The 25,711-nt window shown below is 38.5% G+C and overlaps 1 protein-coding gene across 1 annotated transcript in view; it reads left to right on the top strand.

The window, feature by feature from the left end:
* The window catches only part of CAP2 (cyclase associated actin cytoskeleton regulatory protein 2), a 137,200-nt gene that overhangs the window by 20,966 nt on the left and 90,523 nt on the right, over positions 1-25,711 (top strand). Inside the window, exons 2-3 of the mRNA XM_068557541.1 lie at positions 759-880; positions 4,393-4,493. Of these exons, the coding sequence (XP_068413642.1) occupies positions 760-880; positions 4,393-4,493 (222 nt within the window). The 5' untranslated portion in view covers position 759. The remainder of the gene's footprint in view (positions 1-758; positions 881-4,392; positions 4,494-25,711) is intronic.

The following is a 25,711-nucleotide window of genomic DNA, read 5'->3' as shown; positions in this document are numbered from 1 at the left end:
CCAAAAACAACCCCACCTAAGACTAAATTTTTTCTAGAAATAACTAGCAGCAAAGGGAAATAACCATTTTTATTATTTTATATTAAAACTCCCACCATTCAGAATAATTGTAATTTAAAATAATTCATCAACAAAAGTGCTGGGACAAATTATAATAAGTAGAAGCCAGCTCTTGGAGGGGATGGCCTTTGTTGCCTGCTAAGTGATGCAGTTTGATAAACTCGTACTTCTGTGCCAGGCTCTTTGGTTTAAGGTAGTTGCGTAAACAAGGATTATCAGTGGGTTTAGTGTCCCCTGGAGAATTATACTTTAACAGAAAGAATTGTTGGAAATAGTTACAATATGCTGTCACCATTTAGCAGAAATGTTGGTAACATATGTTCAGAGGCTTTTAAGTAAATGCTATGTATAAATTGTATCATGGAACAAAGAAGCATCCAAGCAGACACTTGATCATGGTGTAAAGAGAATGAATATTTGTGTATTGCAATATGAGGCTTGTAAACATCACTGAATTGAATAGAAAATAAGCTCAATATAATTTGTTGTTTTTTTTCTGCCCCTAGTTTTATGGGTCTTTTTTTTTTTTGAATTTCACCTATCTTCCTGACATGTAGAAGTACTCTCTAGGTAATTAAAGCCATAGCCATTCCGAATAATTTCTGTTTTCCTTCTTGCTGATGTTAAGTTTAATGGTGTCAGCTTGCTAATCCTTCCTGATGCTCACATGGCCTCCATTTGTGCCCGTGTTTTCCTAGGATGGCAGAGATGCAGGGGCTCATGGAAAGACTGGAGCGGGCCGTTGGTCGACTGGAGTTGCTGTCTGCAGGGTTACACCGGCCTCCTGGGGACTGTGGGGAAATGAACGGTGTCAGCGGAGGTAGGGCCACAAACTGTTGTCATTACTGATCTCCATGTGGGTCACTTAATTTTGTCCCCATCATTTAGTTCTCATGAAATATTTCTATCAACTTTAACTCCCCTACTCCTTCCTTGATATGTGAGCGTGACATTAACCAAATGCAAGCGATCCCTGAAAAAGAGAAAGAGAAAAAGAAAAAAGTCTCAACCCACAAGCCACAAAAATTTCCTGTATCTGCGCATGTTAAGAGCATAATCCATGAGCCAAATGTCATTATTCTTCCGTTTTAATGTTTATGCTGCTCTTCCACACTCAGTGACTAAATATATTATCTAAGTAATTATCAACAAGAAACTAATGTTCCTTATTAGAATGTAAATTGGAAGGAATTATCATTCTGCACATTTTAATTTTAAAGAGAACAAGTCATTAAATTTAAGAACTGCAGTTTTAAAGGAAGAGAGTCTGATGTGAAGCCAAATATTACTTCGATGTAACATGACCACATCACATTGTTTTACTTTTGCCTATTCCTCACCAAACACGTTTTTTAAATTATATGCTAATACCACACTTTTTTAAAAAGATTTTATAGATTATGTGATCAAACATATAAAAAGTTAACTACTTCTTTAAAAAAAAATACCATGCACGGCCAGCTCTCTAAGTTATCTACAGTAATTTTTCCAACTTCTTCTTCTCTAAGGTTGCAGAATTAGCAAATAAAAATACAGGATATCCAGTTAAATTTGCATGTCAGATAAACTACATTCTTTTTTTTCCTTTTGGTTAGAAGTGTGTTCCCAATACTGCGTGGGATATACTGCATGATACACACTTATTCAAAAATGTATTCACTATTTATTTGAAATTTAAATTTAACTGGGCGATCTGTATTTAATTTGGCAACTCTATTCTTGTCTCACACACATTTCCTCCTTATCTGACCCATTTTGAATTTTGTCAGGCTTTTGGGGCTTGAGAAAAGCCTTGGGGAGGAGGGGGCTTCAAAAAAAGCTTTCACCAGGCAAGAGCCACATGGGTGCTTCTAGAATTTCAGGCGTATTTGGAGCTGTGCCTTGTATTACGTGCGCTGGGACAAAAATTACTGTGTGAGCACAAATACACAGGCTGGTTTTTTTTCTCCCCCCCCCCCCCCCCGACTGCGAACGTAATGCTTTGAGTGAATTGAAAGGGGGTGTTGTTTAAAGGAAAGCTGCCAGGGGCCTGTAAATTTTTTCCGCATCAAGTGAGACATATCTATGATTTCATTTTAAGCCTCTTTTTGTTAACTATGGAGTTGGTATATGAGATTCAGTAGACTTTATTTGTAAGAAAATATTTTCATGTTCTCTTTAGTAACTTTGTTTCCTTATGCCTTTGGCATCAGGTGATCAGAAGACATTTCTCTGAGATTGCTGCCCACAAATATAAAGCCTGTGAATACATAAAGTTAAAATCCAACTCCCAGGAGACTGTGTAGTGTTGCTGAGTAAAGGGAAAAAAAAAAACTCCAATAATTTGAACCTCACTTACACAAAGAGGTAAAGACACTTTGTACTTTCTTCAAAAAACAAAAGAAAATTAATAAGCTAAGCAAAATTGGAAGGCATATAATTAAATTACTTAAGTATTTAAACATATATTTTCTAATATAACAAATCATTCCAAACCAGTTATTAAAGTAAGTTATCTTAAAACAACTTAGCCAGCAATTTATTATCCTATTGATAATATGAAATGAAGAAGGATAATTAGTAAAATGTCTGAATGATATTCATCCTTAAAAAATCTTTTACTTATCCTAAACAACATCACTTCCGTTTCTTCTTAATTAGTCAGTTTTGGTGATTTCCTAAATTCTATTTTTAACAATTCCTTAAGGACAACCTCTCACCTTAAGTGTAAACATCACCATTACAATGATGTTGTAACTAAAGTTAATTTTTTTTTAATTTAAAAAGAAACTTTTAGAAGGAACCCAATCCAGTACAAATCCATAGTATGCACAGATCAAAGAACTGCCTTATGAGACTGTTGTTATGATGTGTTTCATAATGTGTTTTCCCCCCACCCTGACAATCAGGTGAGTTTGACTCAACAGTTGAAGAAATATTTTCATGCCTGCCAATTGACAAGCACTATGACAGGTGCAGGGGAATCTTAAGATGAATTATACACAGTCCTAATCCTCCAGAATCTTTGGTCTCGATGCATTACTATTCAGGGCCTCAAATGCTTTGACTAAGAGTTGCTCAAAGGCTGTAGGTTGGGGAGAAAGACAAGTCATTAAAGGCTGCCTGGAGGAGGTGTGAGCAGAGCTGATTGATGAAAGGAAATTGATATTCCCTTGCATCATTGTCCATTCTGCTATGTAGAGGCCTCCATCACATTTGAAGAGCTTCCTCCCACTTTAAACACCCAGCAGAGACCTCTCAGACCTCTCGCATGGCAACAAGCAGGTTTATCTGTTTCCAGATGGATCCATAAGGAATCTTCGGGTTTACACCCCTTTTATGTTATAGGAGTTGGTACATACGGCATTTTGAACTTTAGGATAAGTCAGCTTCAATACCCTGCTTAGAAGTTAGACCGTAGGTGCAGAGAACTGTAAACAACTGTTTCTATCACTCTTTTGGCCTGTGGAAATGGGCAAGTGGGAACCAGGGAAAAAGAAGGAGGCTTTATCCTACGCATTTATGAGCATGGATATTCCTGTCCAGTGTAAGAAAGGGACTCCTAAGTTTGGGTTTGGATTTTAATAGCCTGTACTGCTGAATTTCTCAATATTATCTTTCTCAATATTAGGGATATGCAATCAGGGACTTAGACTAAAATTTTTTTTTGTTAATTAAAAAGCAGGGAAAGAAATGCAGAGCACACCAGGTTGGGCCATTGTCACTTCAGCTTTTACAGTAATTTGGCAGATCAGCATTCACTATGGATTAGCTCACCAGGCATTTTTATGCCCACCTAGCTGTCTCTCCTCCCCTTGGGAAGTGAAGAAGGAACAAAATGCGTGAAATCAGCTTGCTTTTCCTACTTGCCCAGACTTCGTTATTACCTTTTAATTGTCCTGAGTAATCTTGGTAACTATTTGCAAGGTGGTTATAGCACCTGGACAAGTCTGTGTAGAAGAACGTACACTGGCTTTGGATTCATAAGGCGTGTTCAGTTTTTGGATCTGCCACTTATTTGGTATAGAGCTTTTAACAAGTCATGTGTTCTGTTTGCATCTTCATTTCCTCATCAGTCAAAGTGTGACAGTGCTACTTACCTCATGGGTTTGGGGGAGAATCAAATGAAATTATGTAGGTGAAAGTGCTTACTCCGAAGGATGGAAAATAGGAAAACACTGTTTTCTTGAGCCATTGAGAAGTGTTTAATAAGTACATATTGGGTGAATGAATGACTTAGTGAATAGGAAGAGAATGATATGAATGACATTAAACTTCCATGCTACTTATGGCAAAGCAGTACCAGCTTTTCACTAAACTACCAGGGAATAACAGAATGTTCTTTTTCCAAAGGTGTGGCACCCTCAGTGGAGGCCTTTGATAAGCTGATGAACAGCATGGTGGCTGAGTTTTTAAAGAAGAGTAGGATCCTGGCTGGTGACGTTGAGACTCATGTGAGTACTTTCCTCCCCCGTTCTCTGTGGAAAAGATGACTGCTATTAAAATTTTTTTAAAACAATGATCATAACAAGGGTTGGTGAGGGAATGGAGAGATTGGGACTCTTGTGCACTGCTGGCGGGAATGTAAAAGGTGCAGCCAGCATGGAAAAGAATATGGCGATTCTGTAAAAAATTAAAAATGGAACTATCATATGGTCCATCAATTTTACTTCTGGCTATATACCCAAAAGAATTGAAAGCAAGATCTCAGAGAGATATTTGTATATCCATGTTCTTAGTAGCATTATTCACAATAGCTGAAGGGTGGAAGCCACCCAAGTTTCTGTTGACAGATGAATGGATAAACAAAATGTGGTTTGCACATACAAAGGAATATTATTCAGCCATAAAAAAGGAAATTCTGACACATACGAAAACATGGATGAACCTTGAGGACATTATGCTAAGTAAAATAAGCCAGTCACAAAAAGATGCTGTGTGATTTCATTTATCTGAGGCATCTAGAGCAGTCAAACTCATAGAAACAGAAAGTAGAAGGGTGGTTGCCAGGGCCTAGGGAGAGGGAGAAAAATGGGAACTTGTTTAATAGGTTTAGAGTTTCAGTTTTTCGATGCAAACTAAACTCCAGAAAGAATTCTGGGGATCTGGTGCACAACAGTGTGAATGTACCTAACACCACTGAACTGTACACTTAAAAACGGTTAATATGGTACATTTTATGTTGTGTGTATTTTACCACAATTTTTTAAAAAAGTGCAGCCTGAGGAAAAGCAAAGTCATAGAATTCGATAATCTCTGGATTGGTAGAGACTTTTCATGATATCTAGGCCAGCCTCCCAGTTTTAGACACCTTTTATGCATTTTTAAATGTTTAGCATCCTCCCTGAGGCTAGTTGTTATTTGCATGCATTTTATGAAAATCTAAAGTAAAAGCCAAACCAATTAAAAACCTAAAAGAGATTTATCACCAGGTTCTCCTTATTTATTTACCTTTGTTTCTTGCAAAGGATTGAATTCCACTTCCATCTGCTTGTAGATTTCTCGGCAATGAGAGAGTCCCGGCAAAATCACTTTTAGTATAGACTCACGGAAAATCTGATTCTTGAATAAAGTTGTGGTTTGTGGTTAAAAACAAACAGACAAACAACAACAACAACAACAAGAAAAACGTATAAAGGGATTCTCCTTCCCCAATTAGACTTTATATGCAACACTCAACACCAGTCTTCCAGGGGATCTGGTGACTCAGGTTATACCATTGGTTCCAGATTTGTAATTAAATAGGTGCTTATCTCATCACATTTGCAATGTATTTGTTCACCACATCTAAGAAAAATGAAGATTCTTCTCATGGCCTCCATTTTTATTAAACATACCTGCTGAAATACTCATTGGCAAAAGAGAGGAAGCGCTGATGTACAGGAGTTCTAGAAAAGTCTGCGTAGTAAGACATATTCACTTCTAATGTATCACAGAGCTCTAGAATTGCTCTGGTCTATTCTTGAGCTTGAGGTTTTTGTTTACAGAATCCTGGTCTGTAGTAAGGTAGTGGCTGAGCTTCTTATACTGAGTCATGATAGTACCTGAAAGCTAACGTATAAAATGGAGTATTACCCCCAATACACTTAATGAGATTCTTGAATGATTAAAGAACAGTTTACTCTCTTGAACACTATTACAATAATTATTATATCAGCTGTTGTTACCATTAATACTGACATCATGCTTCTGAGGTACACAGTACATTATAATTCTTATTAGTAATAGCTCACAAAATTCTATGTAATGTTTTTTTTACTGGGGAATAATGAAGCCTGTAAATATGTATATTTAACTTAGCATTTAAAAAAAATGTAGGGTTTGCATACTAAGTAAGTCTCTTCAAGTTACATAGTAAACAGTTCCTTTAAGTTCCTTTTAGAACAAAGTGAGTTATAAATAAAGTGTAGCTTGATTTATATTAAGTTTTTTTCTTCTCTCCACTTATTAGCCTGAGAACAGTATGACTCAAAGGAAGGAATATTCTCAATAATAAATATGTAACGCTCAAAGAAATTTATGTTTTTCACTAATTAGTTTTTTAAAAAGGAAGGAAGGAAGGTGGGGAAAGAAAGAAGGAAGGAAGGAAAGAAAGAGAAGAGAAAGAGAGAAAAACACTTGTCATCCGAAAATGTAGACTCTGGTTCTACAACACAAAGAAAAGTACAGGCAGCTATCGTCCATCTGCCCATTACTTTAATACGTTAAACAAGTAGTTTATTTTTTCTCTCTTATAGAACCATGTGTCACTGACATTAAGCTTGCAGCTGCTGCCTCTCACATAAGCCAGAAGTGAGGGTTGAACTTTGTTCCAAGAACACACCTGTTGCCTAGGAAGAAAAACCCCACATACCTGATTGTACAGTATGGAAATTTGAGAACGACACAAATGTGCATCATGTTAAATCCTGTCCCTCTGCTTAAAAGCTATTTCACAGATACTAATAATGAATAAGGGCAGCCGAGCTATGATTTAACGTCTGTCTTGATGTGTTGGCTGCTGGTTGGGCTTAATTTACTGAACACTCAATAGTCTATTGACAGAACAGACCACAAAAAAGGGGAACTAATAGCTACAATTAGGAAGCTCTGCTGAACCGAAGAACATAACAGGTTTAGAAAAGATTAGATCTTGTAAAGCCTTCTTGTATGCAGCGTAAACCGAAGGGCTTATTTAAATTACCCTCCAACCCAGGAACACTGACACAGCTTGCGCCCTTTTTAAGAAATAATAAACAATGCATACTTTTATAATAGATGTTTAGGGTAAATATAGTCCTCATTTAGGGTAAATATAGTCCTCAATGTCAAAGGAAAGGATCCCCTAGAAACTGGGCCTACAGAATTCTAAGCCCTTGGTCAGCTGTCATTTACCCTTAAATGGATGACTGTGATTTTTTTTTTTTTTTTACAAAGCTGTCCTGTTGCTATTCATGGTATATGGAACTAATCTTGGGTCTATTTCTAAATGATTTGGCAATCATGAAACAACTGCAAATCATATAGCTCTTCCTAACTCAAGCCCTTTTTGGAGATTTATAGAATTTACATTTTAATGTTTGTAAATGTCTGGAACGTTTATTTCTTATCACGATTAAAATGGATAAAAAAGTAATATTCTTTTATTAATTGTTCAATAAAAACGGGAGAATCACATTTTTAACAAGAGGGCAATAAAATTCAACGAAAAAGTATGACGCCACACATGGTAGGGTTAAATCGCACTGCACAATATTATGTCCTTGAGTTCCTGGACTTTATAAAGGATGAACCTATTTAGACAATTATTATAGCCATACTTTTGATGGGTCGTGATTACTCTTCTAAATGTTCCTAGGATTTGTTATATACGTAGATCATCTACAAAATATCTTGTTCATTTTATGCCACGCTGGTTGGGTGACATGTCCAAAGGGTGGGAAAGTAAGAATGATCTCTTCTTGTTTGTATTTGGATTTTAGAGCTGGCTCTTACTTTTTATAGAGTGACCTTAAACGAGTCCCTTCCCCTTCTCGGTAATGAGACTGGACGACATCATTTCCAAGGGCTCTCAGAGCCCCTTTGAGTGACTCACCCGTTGTCTCATGTGAAAAGCATGAGGGCGTTAGTTACTCAGGTGCCAGATGAAGAGCTTGAGACAGAACAGCAGCATCACCATTAAAAACAAACAAACATCTTGCGCCAGGGAAAGTACCTCAGTCACCTGAACTTGCAGAGCAGGCCGCAGGAGACACGCCAGAAAAAGCATACACAGAGCACTAAGGACAGCATATCGCCCTGCTTTATGATGATATAGAAAAAATCAGACTCCTTCGTTTAAAAAGACCTTGCAGCCTCCATGAGTCTGTCCTTCTTGGTCTTACAGGTTGTCACTCCTTCCTTTACATGGACCTACCTCTAGAACAAATAATGCAAAAATGTCCACATATTTAGTTTACTATTTGTATCCATATTCTTCCTTGAGTTTAGAAAACTCTTATGGGTAATTTGTACTCACTTAAAAAAAATGACCATTTGCATTTTTGGTGCTTTACAATCTGGGTCTATATAGAAACCCTCCTGTCCCCACCAAAAAAACAAAAAAATGATCAGAAGCACAAGTTCGGAGTTGACTCAATGAAAGAGCCCGTTCCATACAGATCCTCCTCACTGTCCTGCTTGCCTTTGGCCAAGTTGGTCCTCCCATTGACGAGTTTCTTGCTAATAGCTTGAATCTGAACATTTATTTTTACTATAATTAGACATGAATACTTTGGCAATCTCAAGCCCAAAGGATCTGTACATCTTTCACATTCTCCAAATGGCAGAGACAAAAAAATGACTTGTACAAAGAATTCTGCATCTAGATTTCATACAGGCTTTATGTCAGGGATCTTCCGTCTTACAGTCTTGGCCAGTTATGAGTTAGTCAGAATTATTAGAGAAGGAAATACCTTATAAATCATCCATTCCAATATACATCCTCATTTTTTTCTTTTTTTAAAATTTATTATTATTTTTGGCTGCATTGGGTCTTCTTCGTTCCTGCGTGCGGGCTTTCTCTAGTTGCGGCGAGCGGGGGCTACTCTTCGTTGCGGTGCGTGGGCTTCTCATTGCGGTGGCTTCTCTGGTTGCGGAGCAGGGGCTCTAGGCACGCGGGCTCAGTAGCACGTGGGCTTAGTTGCTCCGCAGCATGTGGGATCTTCCTGGACCAGGGGTCGAACCCGTGTCCCCTGCATTGGCAGGCAGATTCTTAACCGCTGCGCCACCAGGGAAGCCCCTCTTCTTCTTTCTTTGTCGTTCTGCCTTCCTTACTCTCTCCCTCCCTCCCTCTCATCCTCCTTCCTTCCTTCCCTACCTTCTTTTCTTCGTTTCTCTTTTTCTCTTTCTTTCTTCTTTTTCTCTTTCTTTCTTCAGAGAAGGAAACTACAACTTAGCGAGGTAGGAGATGTAGATGGTGTGTCGAATGCAGCACCATGACCCTATGGCAGAGCCAGAAATCTGGTCTCCAGAGTCTCCATCCATGGTTTGGGAGATGCCCGGCTTAGACCCCCTGGGCTGCTGTCTTCCACTGCCTTTGTAGGCAACTGGATCGCTAGTGAGAAGCAGTGGCACTTATCTGCCACCTCTTCCTGCCCTCTGCACTCTACAGCTATTACAGTTTGCCCTACCAAATTTCCGCAGTATATGGAAAGGTCATGACGAAGGTGGGCTCAGGCACAACGGGTGAGGAGAGGGTGGAACATCAGTGTGACTCGTGTCTTTCATGTGTCTCCTCAGAGTAGCACTGAGTGAGGTGACAGGGAGAACAGTGACCTCCAGGACGGATGAACTGTGTCCCTTGTGGGTCTTCGCTTCTCCCCCATCACACTAACCTTGTCTCAGCCTGGTCATCACTCGCTGTGCCGTTGACATCAAATTTGCAGAATTCAGAAAGGTCACAGATAGATCCAGCTCTGTTATCATTTCTTCCCAAGAAGGTGGAGAATCTTTATTCTCAGCATTGAACACATATTTTGCTATCCTACATATGCGTTGACTCACAGCCTATTCCTGTTAAGTCACCAGCCTTAGTCGGACATCCCTGTGACTACTTTTTAACTTAAGGATGTTTGCTTTTAGAACATCTGATCCCTGTCTCTTTCCTTGAAAATTCTAGTTTCGTAGCACATTTAGAGCCTTGGAGAGGCTGTGAATAAGGAACTGGACTTGGAATCTAAGCATCTCTTGAAGGGCCACAGGCATCACTAACCTCCAGGATCTCCCTGTTTACTCCACCAAAAATAAAATATGTTACCAGAGTATTTTGCTGAAACAATGAGGGTAGGTTCCATGAATCTCTCAGGTTAAGATGAGATCTGTGCTTTTCCCTCTGCTTCTTAAAGGAAACCTTCTAAGAAAGCCTATGGAATGCCTGTCCTGATTATCCTCTTCTGTTCTATGTTCACTGGCATTAGCAAAACTTGGGAAGAGCCGAAATATGCAGGGATGTGTTCTGAGTGTGCTCAGGCTGCTGTGGTTGGGGGTGAGCTATGTCACCCACCAGCTGGCCCCTCTGAGCCTGCACCTGGGGAAAAGTAGATGATTGAGTCTCAAGAGAATGGTGTTGCTCTACGTAAAAGCATAGCAAGAATCTGCAACTTAGTCTGTGTCAGGAGTTCCTGAGGGTGACCAGCAACTGTTCTCCAAACATTTTTTCCCCTCAGAAATACCCTTTCAGAAGATTGTTTCCCACATCAGAATTTAATCATGTTACCTAGTACTGCAAAATAGAGACCCTTTTCCTTTTTGTTGCCTTTTTCTTTTTTTTCCCCTATATTTCCTTCTTTCTAAAACTATGCCAATAATGGGAACATTTGCTGTTGTTTTCTTTCTAGACTTCAGGATAATTGAATTGTTTGCCTGGAGGCTGCTTCAACATCTAAAAATTAATACTTTGTCTAAAAGTAATGACCTGATTTCATTTAGATTATCTTGTTATTTCTATTCAAGCAACCATCCCCACAGAACACACCACACACACACAGACATGCCCACACACACATGTATATCCACTATTCACCTGAGAATTCGTTATAATGCTGTATTAACTACACATAAGAAAAAAACAGTCTTGGTCAAATATATGGGTGTTCTGACCCAAGAGTCACTCTAACTGTAGGATATGTGTTTTCAGATTTCTTAGTGTGCATGAGGCAAGTACAAAATATGCTTTTTTACCATTAGTATGTTTTTCCCTTTCCAGTTGTATTTAGATTATGGTTTAATATGGTAAGTTTTAAAATATAACAGTTTTTACATTTTATAACTCATTACCAGCCAATTCTTTTTAATATATCAAGTATAAGATGTTTTGGTGACGTAAAAAAAAAAAAAAAACCAGGGTATTCAATGAATTAATAATTTATCACTTATCACTTATATGTGTTTGCAATAGAAATCCTTTCCCTTTCAGAAAACGCTTTGCAAAATAAATATTTTAAATGGCAAGGTACTTGGAATGCTGATAGTTGACTTGCAATTGCTTTGGTTAAACAGCTTAATATACAGAATACGTGGTCTGATTTATCCCTTTGGGCCCACCTGTTGAGTGTTGGGATCTATTTCAAGGTTCCAGAAATATGCTGTTTTCCTCTTGCCCTCTCAGTGTCTAGCATAGTAGATGGTTAATAAATTTTTGCTAAATGAATGATTGAAAATGAATCAAATCCTTAACAAATTATTGAATCAATGAATAGATGAATGTACTGTGGCTGACAATTTGGATCAAGCAATATCCTAGATGAGGAGTTGAAAGAAAATCAAGGCCAGGTTTTATGTCCTGAATTAGCAAGTGAAATATTGGAGAAACATAGATTCTATAGATTTTTGTTCATCATGTGTGCACACACACACACACACACACACACACACACACACACGTCCCGGTTTTGTCGTAGCCCTGACAATGTATGTAGTACCCCCCTCATTCCCTTTATTCTCATTCCTCTTTTATAGTTGAGGAAAGTGAGCCATTGAAAGACTAGAGCTCTAAGGCACCTGAAGAAAGCTAGATGAGAATTCGTAAGTAATAGGAAAATCCATCAGTATATTGACTTGTAGCCCAATAGAAATCTCATGCGTGCTATGTGTGACAGGATATTTTTGTGAACCTTACTGTAAGTGTTTTAAACTGCAGGTCAGATTTGGAAAAGAAATAGGATTTTGTTTGGTTTTTCTGTTTGCATTGGGTTTTGGCATGTTGCTTTCCCCTTCGATCATTAACATTAAAATGATAGCCATCAGGCACGAAATAACTTTGGAGTCTAAAAGGACCTGTTGGGAAATTGAATTTTTGTCCAGGACTTCATGGCATATTTCCAATAACCAGCTCTCCCTGGTTTCAAGAGTCTTTAGTTTCATTTATATAACTTTAAATATCTGGGTGAAAAGTGAAAAATTCAGTAGATTGTCTCAATATGTCCAGTGCAGACAGTCCCAAATTTTAAATGCGGACTCCCACCCCAAAGTTCATCTGCAGGTTAGTTCTTAGAAACTTGGAAGACACTTGCCCACAGACCTAATGTAAAGGATGGGTGGTTCGTTTCCTATGCCCAGATGCAGAAGAGTATGACTCCATGTGTAGTACACAGACCACCACCATCCACAAACTCTGCTAATGGTCTGCTATGAGATGAGTACAAAAATTGTGAGTAAGACATTGAAAACTTTTATAACAATCCAACAGAGTAATTTTAAGGCTGCTAAGTCTGGTAGTTTAAAAAACTTGGACTTGTGCTTTGTGTGTCTGGTTTTTATTCATTTTTCTGGTAAGGCTCTTGTATTTATTTTACAAAACAGTCTGTGATAGATGAGAAATTAAAAACAAAATCTTCACCGAAGGTCTTAAGAGTAGCACTATGTAATGCAAAATGTTAGGAAAAACTCTTCCACTATGCTTTTAGTTAAATGAAGCAGGAAAACAATAACATTAAATGAAAAACAGTCATTTATTACAAATGCTGATACCTAGGCAAGTGTGAATTTAATTAGAGAAGGACTTAGAACTAGATAGGGATTTCTATGCAGATTATGCATACTTTCAGCTGATGTTGGGCCTGATTCCTTTCTTCTTTCTCTACCAAGCACAGGATTTTTCTTTTTCTTTATATGAGTGTATAGTTACTCTCCTTTGATTATAAGAATAACTTTGGAATTGACAAATGGGACCCAAAAAAGGCAGGAAAAGAGATTTTCTAAGGATAATGGAGCAGGAATTGAAAGGAAAGGGTAAAGAGGTGATATACACTTAAGAAAGATTTGCCTTATTGAAAATAAAGTCTGGAAGGATACTTATTGAATTTTTAGGGGGTAAACTTACCAAAACCTTTTACTTCCTAAACATCCGTGTCTTTCGAACTTTTAATAACAAGCATGTATAAACTGTTATCATCAGAAGAAGGGGAAAGGAATATTTGGTATTTTAAGAAAAAATCTTGGAATTCGAGGTATTGCCTGGAAGGGATTTCACTGAGCAGCAAAAGATGAGTGAGAAAATGTGGGCACCAAGTGGTGTTGATCTCACACAGCTTGGCTGAAGGGTGACCTCGTGGTCAGGAGTCCAAGATGCCTGGGAATCCATGGGGATTCTGGGAACCATCGTTCAGCAGGGACTTTCCTAGGTTGAGTGTTCATAGTGAGATCTTAGTGTAGATGGATTGATGTCGGGTCTAAATGGTTGACAAATGAACAAAATCTGGTTTGTAGCTAAATTTTATAGTCACTAGAGATCGACTTCATTTCCCTGCCTTATTTAAATTTTCTATATTAGTGACAGAGGCAATTGTAAAGAAAGGGAAAGAGAACTAGCATTTATTGAGGACCTGCTATGTTAGGCACTTCGTGCAGCTGCCAACAAACATTGCTTTACTTGATCACTAGGAGAACCCGTTAAGGTACGTAAATTCCAGACAAAGATTCCCAGTCTCAGTAAGGTTGGGTAACTTGCTTATAGCCATGCATTTAGAAATGAGCAGCATTGGATTCTGTCTCAGGCCTATCTGAAGATTTAAGCTCACAGTTTCTCTGCTATACCACACTGCTTTCCAATAATTTCAGTCATTCATTATTTAGCGGTAGTTACCGAGCTTCTGGTGTAATAAAGGCCCTTCTACATTGGCACCCAGTGGCCTAGTCTTCAAGAGCCTATTACCTACTTGGAGACCCAAGGCATATACGTATGCATGAAAGTTAAATAAGAGTATGGCTTAAATAATACAGAATGAAAGGACAATGCTTAGCGTTACAGTGCATTCTAGAATAAGGAGTACTTGTTGCCTCTAATTTTTCTGATTCATTAGAGCAGCCAAGTATCCTTTACTTGTATAGACCCAAAATTCATCAACCATGAAGCAGTTCTGGCTTCCTGAGTCAAAAGATTTAGTTTAAACATGTTGATAAAATGCTTTAGATTCCTTAAGTGTTAGAAAAGCAAGTTAGAGAATTAGAAGAAGGGCCAATCTGCCAAGTGTTTTGTAGCTACACAATGATTGAATTTGAAGATGAAGTTTATTTCAGAGAATAGTTTTGTTCAGATTACAAACTTGTAACAATATTCTACCTGTCAGAAAAGCAAACAGATTTAAATGTACAATAGTGTTTTCTTTTTTTTTTTTCTAGTCCGATGCCTTAAGAAATACTCACTGTTTTATTTATTTATTTGGCCGCATCGGGTCTTCGTTGCGGCATGCGGGCTTCTCTCTAGTTATGGCATGTGCGTTTTCTCTCTCTAGGTGTGGCGTGTGGGCTCTGTAGTTTGCGGCACGCAGCCTCTCTAGTTGAGGCACCCAGGCTCAGTAGTTGTGGCGCACGGGCTTAGTTGCCCCGCAGCAGGTGGGATCTTAGTTCCCCGACCAGGGATCGAACCTGCATCCCCTGCATTGGAAGGGGGATTCTTTACCACTGGACCACCAGGGAAGTCCCAAGAAATACTCACTGGTTTTAATTATTTCAAATATTTCATTTTTTAAAATATAATTTACAATTAATTATTTAGGAAAGTTCTACGTTGGGTTTTTTAAATTACAGTGATTGGTTTTATATTATAGATTTTGCAAACTTTCTACACATTCTATTTTTGTGGCCTGCTTGTTTAACTTAGACCATGTGCTCTGGGCCTCTTTCCATGTCAGTAAGTTGAGGTCTATACTATCACTTTTTAATGACTACATAGTATTTCATTGTATGGTTACACCATAATTGATGTAAACAATCAAAATTGTATGTAGGGGAAATAATACATACAAGAATGCAGAGCCCAAACGTGGGTGAGATGAGTGAGGTCCTAGGGTGTGACTCTGAGAGGGCGCACACCTGGGCTCCCCACCAGCCTCACCTGGTCCCTTCCCTGCAAGGATGGTCATCTAGTGGTATTTATAATCATTTAAAAAATTAGTGATGTTTGACTTGTTTTCAGTTTTTCCCCTATTAGAAATGAAATTACAGTGCATGTCCTTGTACAAATACTATTTTATAATTGTACAGTTATTTCTCAAGGAAAATTCCAAGCATTGGAAGTGATAGGTCAATGGTAAATGCTCCCTAATATTTATCGTCCCCCCTGCCCTTCCTCCCCACGACACACATTGTACTGCTTCATACCCTCAGTGTCTAAAAGTGCTTTAGGCTGTTTGGTGATAATTACAAACTAGGAAAATAAGAATTTTAGGGACACAATGCGTGATTTGAATGCACATTATTATTCATGGGATCAATTTTTTAAAAATACTTTGCCCTCCATTGCACAAACAAGAAGATAAAAACAAAACTATATGTCCTTCTATAAAACATTCTTTTTGCAAAAGAAGACCATTTATCAGTTCTACCTTTTATCTATTTGACATGCCAGGAAAATTGTTTAGATTGCTTCTTTGGGGCTGGATGTGACATGTTCTGGATGGGGTTGGTTGGGTGTTACTTTAATGGAAACCGATAATGCAGCTGAGCTGTATAATAGACGATTTCAGGCATGGATATAGAAAGGACATGTTGGAGCTGTTCCTTAGTGTCAGAACTGTGCACCATGGCTGATGTAAATACTTATGTGAGCTGGAAGTTGTCAAGGCAACAGTCCTATTAATGAAGAATGAACCTCTTTTATTATCAGTGCCTGGATGATTTTTTTTTTTTTTTATAAAATGTGCGTTGTAGTCTCACATTGACATTTTCAATCTACCTACTCATCTTTCCTTTCTAGGCTGCAAAACTATTTAGCTCTATTCAATAAGCATGCATCCTTTCTCTGCCAGTGAAAGTGGAATCACTGAAAAAAAATAGTCAACTGTAAGGGCAGTAAAAATACTAATTTATAACAATTACCTAATATAAAATTATTGCCCTTTTGATATATGCTTCGGCTAAGGCAGAGCCTGAAATTGACAGGGACTTGGTCGATATCTGAGCAGGCCAGAGTCTTTAAATTAACATGTCTTTATGATTTAATGGAGTACTGCCAACGTATTTATAAGTAAGTGAGTGTGACATGACTGCTTCCTTCTCCTGGTCAGACTGTAAATTTAGACTCCATTTTATTGTGTGCACACTGGATACTTTAAAAAAAAAAAAAAGCTGTGGTTGAATTGTGGGCTTTAGGGAACGCTGTTGTCTTGAAGAGCCAGAGAGACACGTTAAGAGGAACGATGGTTAGAAATGTCTGGGTACCGAGCATTGTGCTTCCTGGGTTCTAGAGAGAAGGAAATCATTTCTTTAAAAAAAAAATACTTTCGCTTTTTTTATGAGAGTACTTCTTGTGTTTTGTCAAGCTAACTAAATGGGAAAACTTACCTTTTCAATCATGGTTATCAGCAATCCATTCCTTTCAAAATCAGATGTTTGTTGTCTCTTCCACACAACTGGTGCCTTGTTGCTTGTTACTCACAGGCACTAGTCGTTCTCTGGGTTCGTGACTTGTTTCCCCTGATTTATACCTCGTAGCACCTAGCAACATAGTAGGTACTCAGAAATTACTTTCCGTTTATGAAATTAAATAATAATCTTCTATTGTATTCAGTCATATCTTTTAAATAATTTTTTCTGATAATAAAATTTAAATGTTTGATGTAGAAAATTTGACAATAAATGTATGAAGAAGAAAATAGAAACCACTCATAATCCCACTACTCAGAGTTAAGCACCATTGATATCATGGCATATTTATTTCATCAGGACATTGTTCAAAGTCCTGTTTCCTCCTTGATAAGACAGAATCAACACTGATCTGTGCAGGTCATATGTATAAGGACAAGTGACACATGCCCAGAAGGGTACAGGTAGTCCAGGGGAGATATTAAGATGCTAACTGAAATTAAGGGGACAGTTGTAGTCCAAGCAAAACTTGGCCCTTTTCCTGTGTCACTGTGGCAATTCCAGGGTCAACAACAAGTAGCAGTCAATCTGATTTCTCATTTCTTAACTTCTATCTTTAGACTACATTACTGACAAAACAGATTTTGCCCTCAGAACAAGTTTTAGCGCAAGCAGATGTACAATTTTCTTTGTTGATGGTAATCCTGGCTTGCTTCTTTGTGCCTTTTCCTATTGGCACATAGGGAAGAGAGAGCCGTTTCCCAAACCTACGCAAAATAGGCAAAAGTCCATGGGAACTAAAGATGTCATAGTGAAGAGACATTGTGTACTTGTATGTTTTATTCTTGGCAGTGATGGGCCAGTTTGGGTGTTGCTTTAGTCCCCTCCAAGCATCTCCAGATAAATATGATAAAAATAACAATAATAAGAACAGAGAATGAAGTCTCATGCACTGAGGATAAAAGCACCTTTAGAGAACTTTGCTATTTTTAACGAACAGAAACAATCCAAGTAAAAATAGAATGTTTCTCATAGAGTCTCTTAGTGACCCCCTATCATCACAGTCCCAGCATCCTTTCCACCAGATAAACCCTTAAGACCCTCTCACATAGGTGTTCATAACACCCCACCCCACCCCCGCCTTATCCACAATCCTACATACATATATCAAAAGGCAGGTAATGGGGAAATGCTCTGTTACCAAAAGGATGAAGCTGGGATGGAAGTTCCAAAATGTCTGAAAATGGAAACAGAATAAGTTTTTTCTCATTTAAAAAAAAAAAAAAATGGAGAAAGGACTTCCAGTTTCTGGTTCTGCATGTACGGAGCTTGGAAGTCACCACTCCATCCTAACAACAAGGAAAAAGCTGAACTCTGAAAAAGCAACTGTTCTTGGGTCCATAAGGGAGGACACGGGGAAAACTGCTGTCCCCCAGGATCAGAGAAACAGGTGAATACAGGGAGTTTTGGCTTAACGGAGCAGACTCATGAGTGAAACCGTCAAGGGAACCAGTGCTGGGGTAGGGAAACCTGAACTGTAGTTGACAAATTATTGGAAGCTCAGTGCAGACAACTCTGAGAGTTAAGAACTCCAGGGAGACCCAGTCACAGGGCACCCCCCCTCCTCCCCGCCACAATACTGTGAGATTTACATCTAGAAACTCAACCAGGTTCCCACAGTAAATACTGGAGAAGAATCTCCTTGGGCTTCTGGCAGGGGGAAGGTGAAAGGAAGCATCTTGAAATAAGCCAGAGTACTGTGCTCTTAGTAAGGCCTGACCCGAGGGGAAACCTCGTAGGCTATTGTCAGGGCCTAACTGACCTGGAAAAGGGAAATGCTCAGTCCCAGCTGGCTCTAGTCTTTCACATGGGGAAGGGAAATACCCAAGTCTGGCCCACTTTAGCCGTCCTGTCCCATAAAAGGGGGAAGAAAGAAAATGAGTAACACTTGTAAAGTTCACACTCCAGAGACATAGACTTACTGAAATACTGAGACCCAGTCATAGGATTAAAGTATGCTTTCCCTCCCCTCATACCTCACCACCACATTACTAAAGTCCTATTTACAGCAGTTTCTTTTACCCAGTACATCATATCCAGCTGTCAAGAAAGGTACCAAAAGGAAAAAGACACAATTTGGAGGCACAAAGCAAACATCAGAACCAGAACTGGCAGGGATGTTAGAATTATCAGACTGGACATTTAAAACAACTATGATTTATATTCTAAGGGCAATAATGGATAAAGTAAAAAGCATGCATGAACAGATGAACAATATAAGCAGAGAGATGCAAATTCTAAGAAAGAACTAGAGAAATGCTAGAGATAAAAAACACTGTAACAAGCTCTGATTGAAGGGATGGTAGAGAGAGGACTGGGGGCTGGGTGCAGACAGCAGGTGGCCTGTGCCCATCCTCCTTTTCTGTCCCCACTCAAGTCCCTGTGAGGGGACCTTCTCAGGGCACCATTTGAGTACCACTGTGGCAAAGGAAATCCGTGTATTTTGAGTTGGACTGTGCAGTCAGGGACACCCATCCAGGATTGCATGTTTGACTGCATGATTACGAATGCCACGCCACACATGGCAATCAGAGTTCTCTGACAAACAGAGATGGACTTCTCTAAAAGGTGACCCAGACAGAACAAGAGCTTTGGACAGTGTTTTTTTATCGCTAGCATTTCTCTGGTACTTTCTTAGAATTTGTATCTCTCTGCTTATATTGCTCATCTGTTCATGCATGCTTTTTTACTGTATAGCTGATTCACTTTGTTATAAAGCAGAAACTAACACACCATTGTAAAGCAATTATACTCCAACGAAGATGTTAAAAATAAAAATAAAAATAAAATTACACTGGCCAAAATGAAAAAAAAACAACAACAACACTGTAACAGAAATGAAGAATGGCTTTGATAGGCTTATTAGTAGACTGGACACAGCTGAGGAAAGAACCTCTGAATTAGAGGATATATTAATAGGATCTTCATAAACCAAAAAACAAAGAGAACAAAGACTGGAGAAGAAAACAGAACAGAATATCGAAGGACTGTGGGACAACTACAAAAGGTGTAACATCTGTATAATGGGAATACTAGAGGAAAAGAAAGAGGGAGAGGAACAGAAGATATTGAAACAATAATAACTGAGAATTTTCCCCAAATTACTGTCAGACACCAAACCACAGATCCAGGAAGCTTAGAGAACACCAAGCAGCATAAATGCCAAAAAAACTACACCTCAGCATATCATTCTCAAATTACAGTAAATCACATTTTTCTCAAGCTCACATGCAACATTCACCAAGATAAGTCACATTCTGTGACATAAAACGCACCTTAACAAATTTAAAAGAATAGAAATCATATAATATCTGCCCTCAGACCACAGTGGAGTTAAACTGAAAATCAGTGACAGAAAGGTAACTGGAAAATCCCCAAATATGTGGAGATTAAGCAACACACTTCTAAAGGACTCATAGGTCAAAGAAGAAATTTTAAAAATATTTTGAACTTAGGTATTAACTAGACTTATTGTGGTGATCATTTCACACTATATACAAATATTGAATTATTATGTCATACATCTGAAACTAATACAGTGTTACATGTCAATTATACCTCAATTAAAAAATATATTTTGAACAAAATAAAAGGGAAAATTTAGGGGATGCAGTGAAAGTGGTGTTGAAAGGGAAATTTATAGTATTGAATGAATATATTAGAAACAAAGAAAGATCTAAAATCAATAATCTAAGTTCTCACCTTAGGAAACTAGAAAAAGAAGAAAAGAAGAAGAATTAGAGCAAAAATCAGTGAAATTGAAAACAGGAAATCAGTAGGGAAAAATCAACAAAATCAAAAGCTTGTTCTTTGAAAAGATCAATAAAATTGATAAGCCTCTAGCCAGGCTAATAACAAAAAAAGAGAGAGGGGACATCACTACAGATACCATGGAAACTAAACGGGTAATAAAAGAATACTATGAACAATTCTATGCCCACAAATTTGATAATCTAGATGAAATAGACCGATTCCTTGAAAGGCGAATCTGCCAAAACTCACACAAGAAGAAACAAACAATCTGAATAAGCCTGTATCTATTAAAAAAATTGGATTAATAATGAATAACCTTCAAAAATAGAAAACACCAGGCCCAGATTTGTTCACTGGTGACTTTTATCAAACATTTAGGGAAGAAATTATACCAATTCTCTATAATCTCTTTCAGAGGATAGAAGCAGAGGGAATACTTTCTAAGGCATTCTGTGAGGCTAGCATTACCCTAATACCAAAATCAAACAAAGACATAAGAAAACTACAGACCTGGGATTTCCCTGATGGCGCAGTGGTTGAGAATCCACCTGCCAATGCAGGGGACACGGGTTCGAGCCCTGGTCTGGGAAGATCCCACATGCTGGGGAGCAACTAAGCCTGTGTGCCGCAACTACTGAGCCTGCACTCTAGAGCCCATGAGCCACGACTACTGAGCCTGCGTGCCACAACTACTGGAGCCCTCATGCCTAAAGCCCATGCTCCACGACAAGAGAAGCCACTGCAATGAGAAGCCCGTGCACTGCAATGAAGAGTAGCCCCCATTTGCTACAACTAGAGAAAGCCCGCGCACAGCAACGAAGACCAAATGCAGCCAAAAATAAATAAAATAAAATAGATACATTAAAAAAAAAAAAACTACAGACCTGTATCTCTCATGAACATAGATGCGAAAATCTTCAACAAAATATTAGTTAATTAAATCCAAAAAAGTATAAAAAGAATTATACACCATGATCAAATTGGGTTTATCCCAAGTATGCAAGATTAGTTCAGTATTCAAAAATCAATTAATGTAATCTATCACATCAGCAGACTAAAAAAGAAAAATCCTGTGATCCTATCAATAGATGCAGAAAAAGTATTTGACAAAATCCAACACCCATTCCTGATAAAAACTCAGTAAACTAGGACTAGAGAGGAACTTTCTCAACTTTTAAAGACTATCTGCAAGAAATCGACAGCTAATATCATACTTAATGGTGAGAAACTTGAAGCTTTCCCACTAAGATCAGGTACAAGGCAAGGATGTCCCCTCTCACCAACCCTAGAAATCTTTGCTAATGCAGTTAGGCAAGAAAAGGAATTAAAATGCACACAGATAGGGAAGGAAGATATAAAACTGTCTTTTATCACAGATGACATGATCTTTGTCTATGTAGAAAATTCAAAAGAATTGAGAAGAAACTCCTGGAACTAATTAAGTGATTATGGCAAGCAGCATTTGTTAGGTAATTCGTTAGAAATGTAAATACTTGGGCCCACCCAAACCTGCCGAATTTGAAACCCTGCCGGTGAGACATGACAATCTGATTTAACAAACCCTCCAGGTGACTATAATGAAAACTCAAGGTTGAGAATTGCTGGTGTAAGTCTTCTTCATGGTCCCTTAGATGTCAACACAGATGACTTCATAATCCAGCTTTGTAGGGTCAGTGCTTATGTTTATGTCTACAAAATTAAGCATCTTCAATCTTGTTTTAAGCAAAATCGTGAAGTAGGTGAAACTTGTCTTTGGCATCCTATCACCTCTTTTTCTTAGCCCATTTTCCTGTCTTGCTTTCATCTATCAGGTCCCCTTTTACCTCTTCATTGGCTGAAACTCAAGGGACTTCTTCTTTAGGGTAGATTAGAGGGCCCTTAGGAATAAGATCTAAAAATACAATATCTCTAATTGTAAAATGTGGGACCTTGGCAGACTCATTGGGGAGGAATGTGAAGATGGCATTGACAGTGACCTTCCCAGGGCCCAAAAATTGCACCTGATGAGCAGATGCCCATTCCCCTGACCTTCAGTCAGAGGAAGAGGATCCCCTTCCCTTGGCTGTCTGGCTGTCAAGAAGAGGGCTGATGCAGTTTCAGAAGCTCTGGAAATGCCTTCAGCATAGGCACCCTGGCGGGATGCTTTTTGCATTTCCTCTGAGTATTACCTGTACCCTTTCTCCCAGTTGTACCTGTTCATTTTGTCATCCACATGGTACTTTGTGGCCTGTAGCTTCCCAATGAAACAATGGAAAGCTTTGATGAATATTCAGAATCAATTGAGCTTCCCCAGTGAGTCAGCTCTCTCCCAAGGGGATTAGATGGAAATAAGTCATATGAACTGGTGTCTGCTTGTCCCGAGGCTTGCTTTAAACTGATTACTGAAATTCATTCTCCTCCTGTCTAGGACCACAGAACAAGGTGGTCCACCAACCTGTCTATCTAAGAACCCCAGTTGCCTAAGTGATAATTGCTAGAGTTCAAACAAAATGCACAGCCTTGCCCCTTACCCGAACTGTCCCTTTCCTCTCTGCACACACGTGCTCACAAGCAGATAGATGTGCATGTATACACACAAAGGTCACTGAGGCTCTCTCTGAGCCTGGCACATGTGTGATAAACAAACTCAGCAAAAACCCTCAATTATTTGTTGTTACTGAAAATCCCTACGTTTGGCTTTTTCTTTCACAATGTTTTGAACTGCCTGAGTGAGCCAAATTCTCCCTTTCAAGTTATCAGAACTCAGCAGGTTCAGTGAAATTGCTCCTAAATAGGATGCTGTCTGGTTGAGGGACTCATGGAACTTTCCAGAAGTAAGAAGCAGGTAGGTCAGAGTATGTCAAAGGTGGAATGAAAATCCTTTGAAACGTGGACTGATGAAGTTAAAAATGAATGTGGTTTAGAGTCTGCTAATCCGTGCCCAGAGTTCCAGGGAGCTGAAAGAGGTGCACAGCTGAATCCTCAGAAAGATTTGTCTACGTAAGCAAAGCGGTAGGGAGAGTTGAAGCAGATAGCTAGATATTCAACCATTCTGTGCTCCAACCTCCACCCCTGTTGTTGAGTGAAAGGCCATGTTGGGGAAGAGACTAATTAATGAAATTGGCCATCTTGGCTAATCAGACCCGCTGGAAAATTGTTCTGTTAGCAACAGGCTAAATGTTGTTTCTAGGGAAAGTAAAAAAGGCCAGTGATAGTGTTCATCTTGGGATAACTACAAAATTATTGTTAATGCCACCTCTGAGCTGCAGTTTTAACTGTAGAAGTCAGGCAATCCCAAATTACTGTTCCCGCAGCAACTATAATCCAGCTGACTCCACAAGGCTTGTTGTAGACGAGGACCATACTTCTATATTATCGTTGTTGGGAGAAGTGCAGTTCTTTTATTTATATCCAAGCAGTGGAGAGTTTTATTTCATAATCTTCTTTTGGAAATGTGGTCATTAGAGACTGACAAAAGTCCTTCTGATCCACTGAAAATACACATTTTGATGTATGGATAAACATTCATGTAGCTCAGAGCTTCACATTCATAAGGTCATTGTAGCCTCCAGGACAGTAAAATTTGAAAATCCACTATCTCCCTAAGGAATATTCAGAATTTGAGATTTTGAGCAATATAATCCCAGCAATCAGGCTACCAGGACAAAGAGGAGATGGTGTACTCCAAAATGGAAACTATACCCTCATTTAAATATTCATAAGACTTAATCTGTTGTGTTGATGGTGATGAATTTGTGATTTTAAATGTAAATGATCTAGAAACCTTGGTTTGCTTTCAAGCATTTTCTTGTCAGTAGGAAAAAAAACCCTTGGATGAGAAGTAATCAGAAAAGTTGAGCACTCCCTTTCCCTGTTCCCTGTTCCATCAGGCCCTAGAAGATTAGGTAGAACACTCTTGCTTGAAATGGAAAATAAACCAATCTCTCATATGGTGGCAAAAGACTCAAGGAATCGCCCACATGGTGGCTAGAGATAGTGTGTCAGAGAGGAACGGAGCATGCAAAGGAAAGACGCGGGCTTGCCCTCAAAGGAGAGAAAACACGGAACAGGTTCAGACTCCTCACCATGGCTTAATCTTATTAGACTCTTAGACTAATAAGTAACTTAAAACTTAATAAGAGTAGAAACATTTTTTAAATAGCGTAAGGTGATAGAACAATAAGAATGAAATGCAAAGGGAAATTGAAGTCTAACAAATAAAAACCAAAAACAACATTAATACAGAAATGAAATATAAATGAGAAGTGTTCATGTATATGAGACCCTATTGAAAATCTGTTTACCAACAATAGAGAAAACTATTGATATAATCACAGTAAATACAGATGACAGACAAGGAAATTAAAGGCGGAGAGAGGGAGAGAGAATCTAAATGATATGAAAACATTCAAATATTATACAGTATGAGGATAATAATTGGAGTCCCTGAGTAGAGAATCTAACAAATGGAACAAAAGATATTTTGAAAGATATAGGAATATAAGAAAATTTCCCATAACTGAAGAAAGGACCAAATCTATTCCAAGAAATATAACGCAGAATGCTCAAAATGCAAACATAACTTAGTTAAGCCGTTAAAATCCAAGGATAAAGAAATAATTCTTCAGGTGTCAAAATAGAAAAGTCAGTTTCCCACAAGGGAGAAACAAAATCAAGGTGGCTTAGATTTCTGCGTTGCCACGTTCACTGCTATGCTGTCTGCACATGGTAAGAGAGAGAGACCCAGGGATGTTACATCGAGCCAAGATGTTGTCAAAATATATAGATGACAGGGAGACATGGTTGAGACTGAAGAACTTAAGCAACTTTGAGACCTTTTTGAAGAACATACTTGATAATGGGAGTCCAGCCAATTAAAAAAATCAAAATAACTCAGAAAGGGAGAAGTCATGGTAAAACAACTGGTGAGAACCGCTAGGTAGGTTTAAATGTAGAACTAATTCTCAATAGCTATGGGAATTAATGTTACAGTAAAAATAATAACTAAAAAAATATGAAAAATTGGGACCAGAGATAGAAAGAAGTGGGAAAGTCGTTA

This window comes from Eschrichtius robustus, chromosome 12 (genome assembly GCF_028021215.1).
Source record: "Eschrichtius robustus isolate mEscRob2 chromosome 12, mEscRob2.pri, whole genome shotgun sequence".
Taxonomy (NCBI): Eukaryota; Metazoa; Chordata; class Mammalia; order Artiodactyla; family Eschrichtiidae; genus Eschrichtius; species Eschrichtius robustus.
The sequence above is the reverse complement of the archived record's forward strand: the minus strand, read 5'-3'. Positions and strand labels throughout refer to the sequence as shown.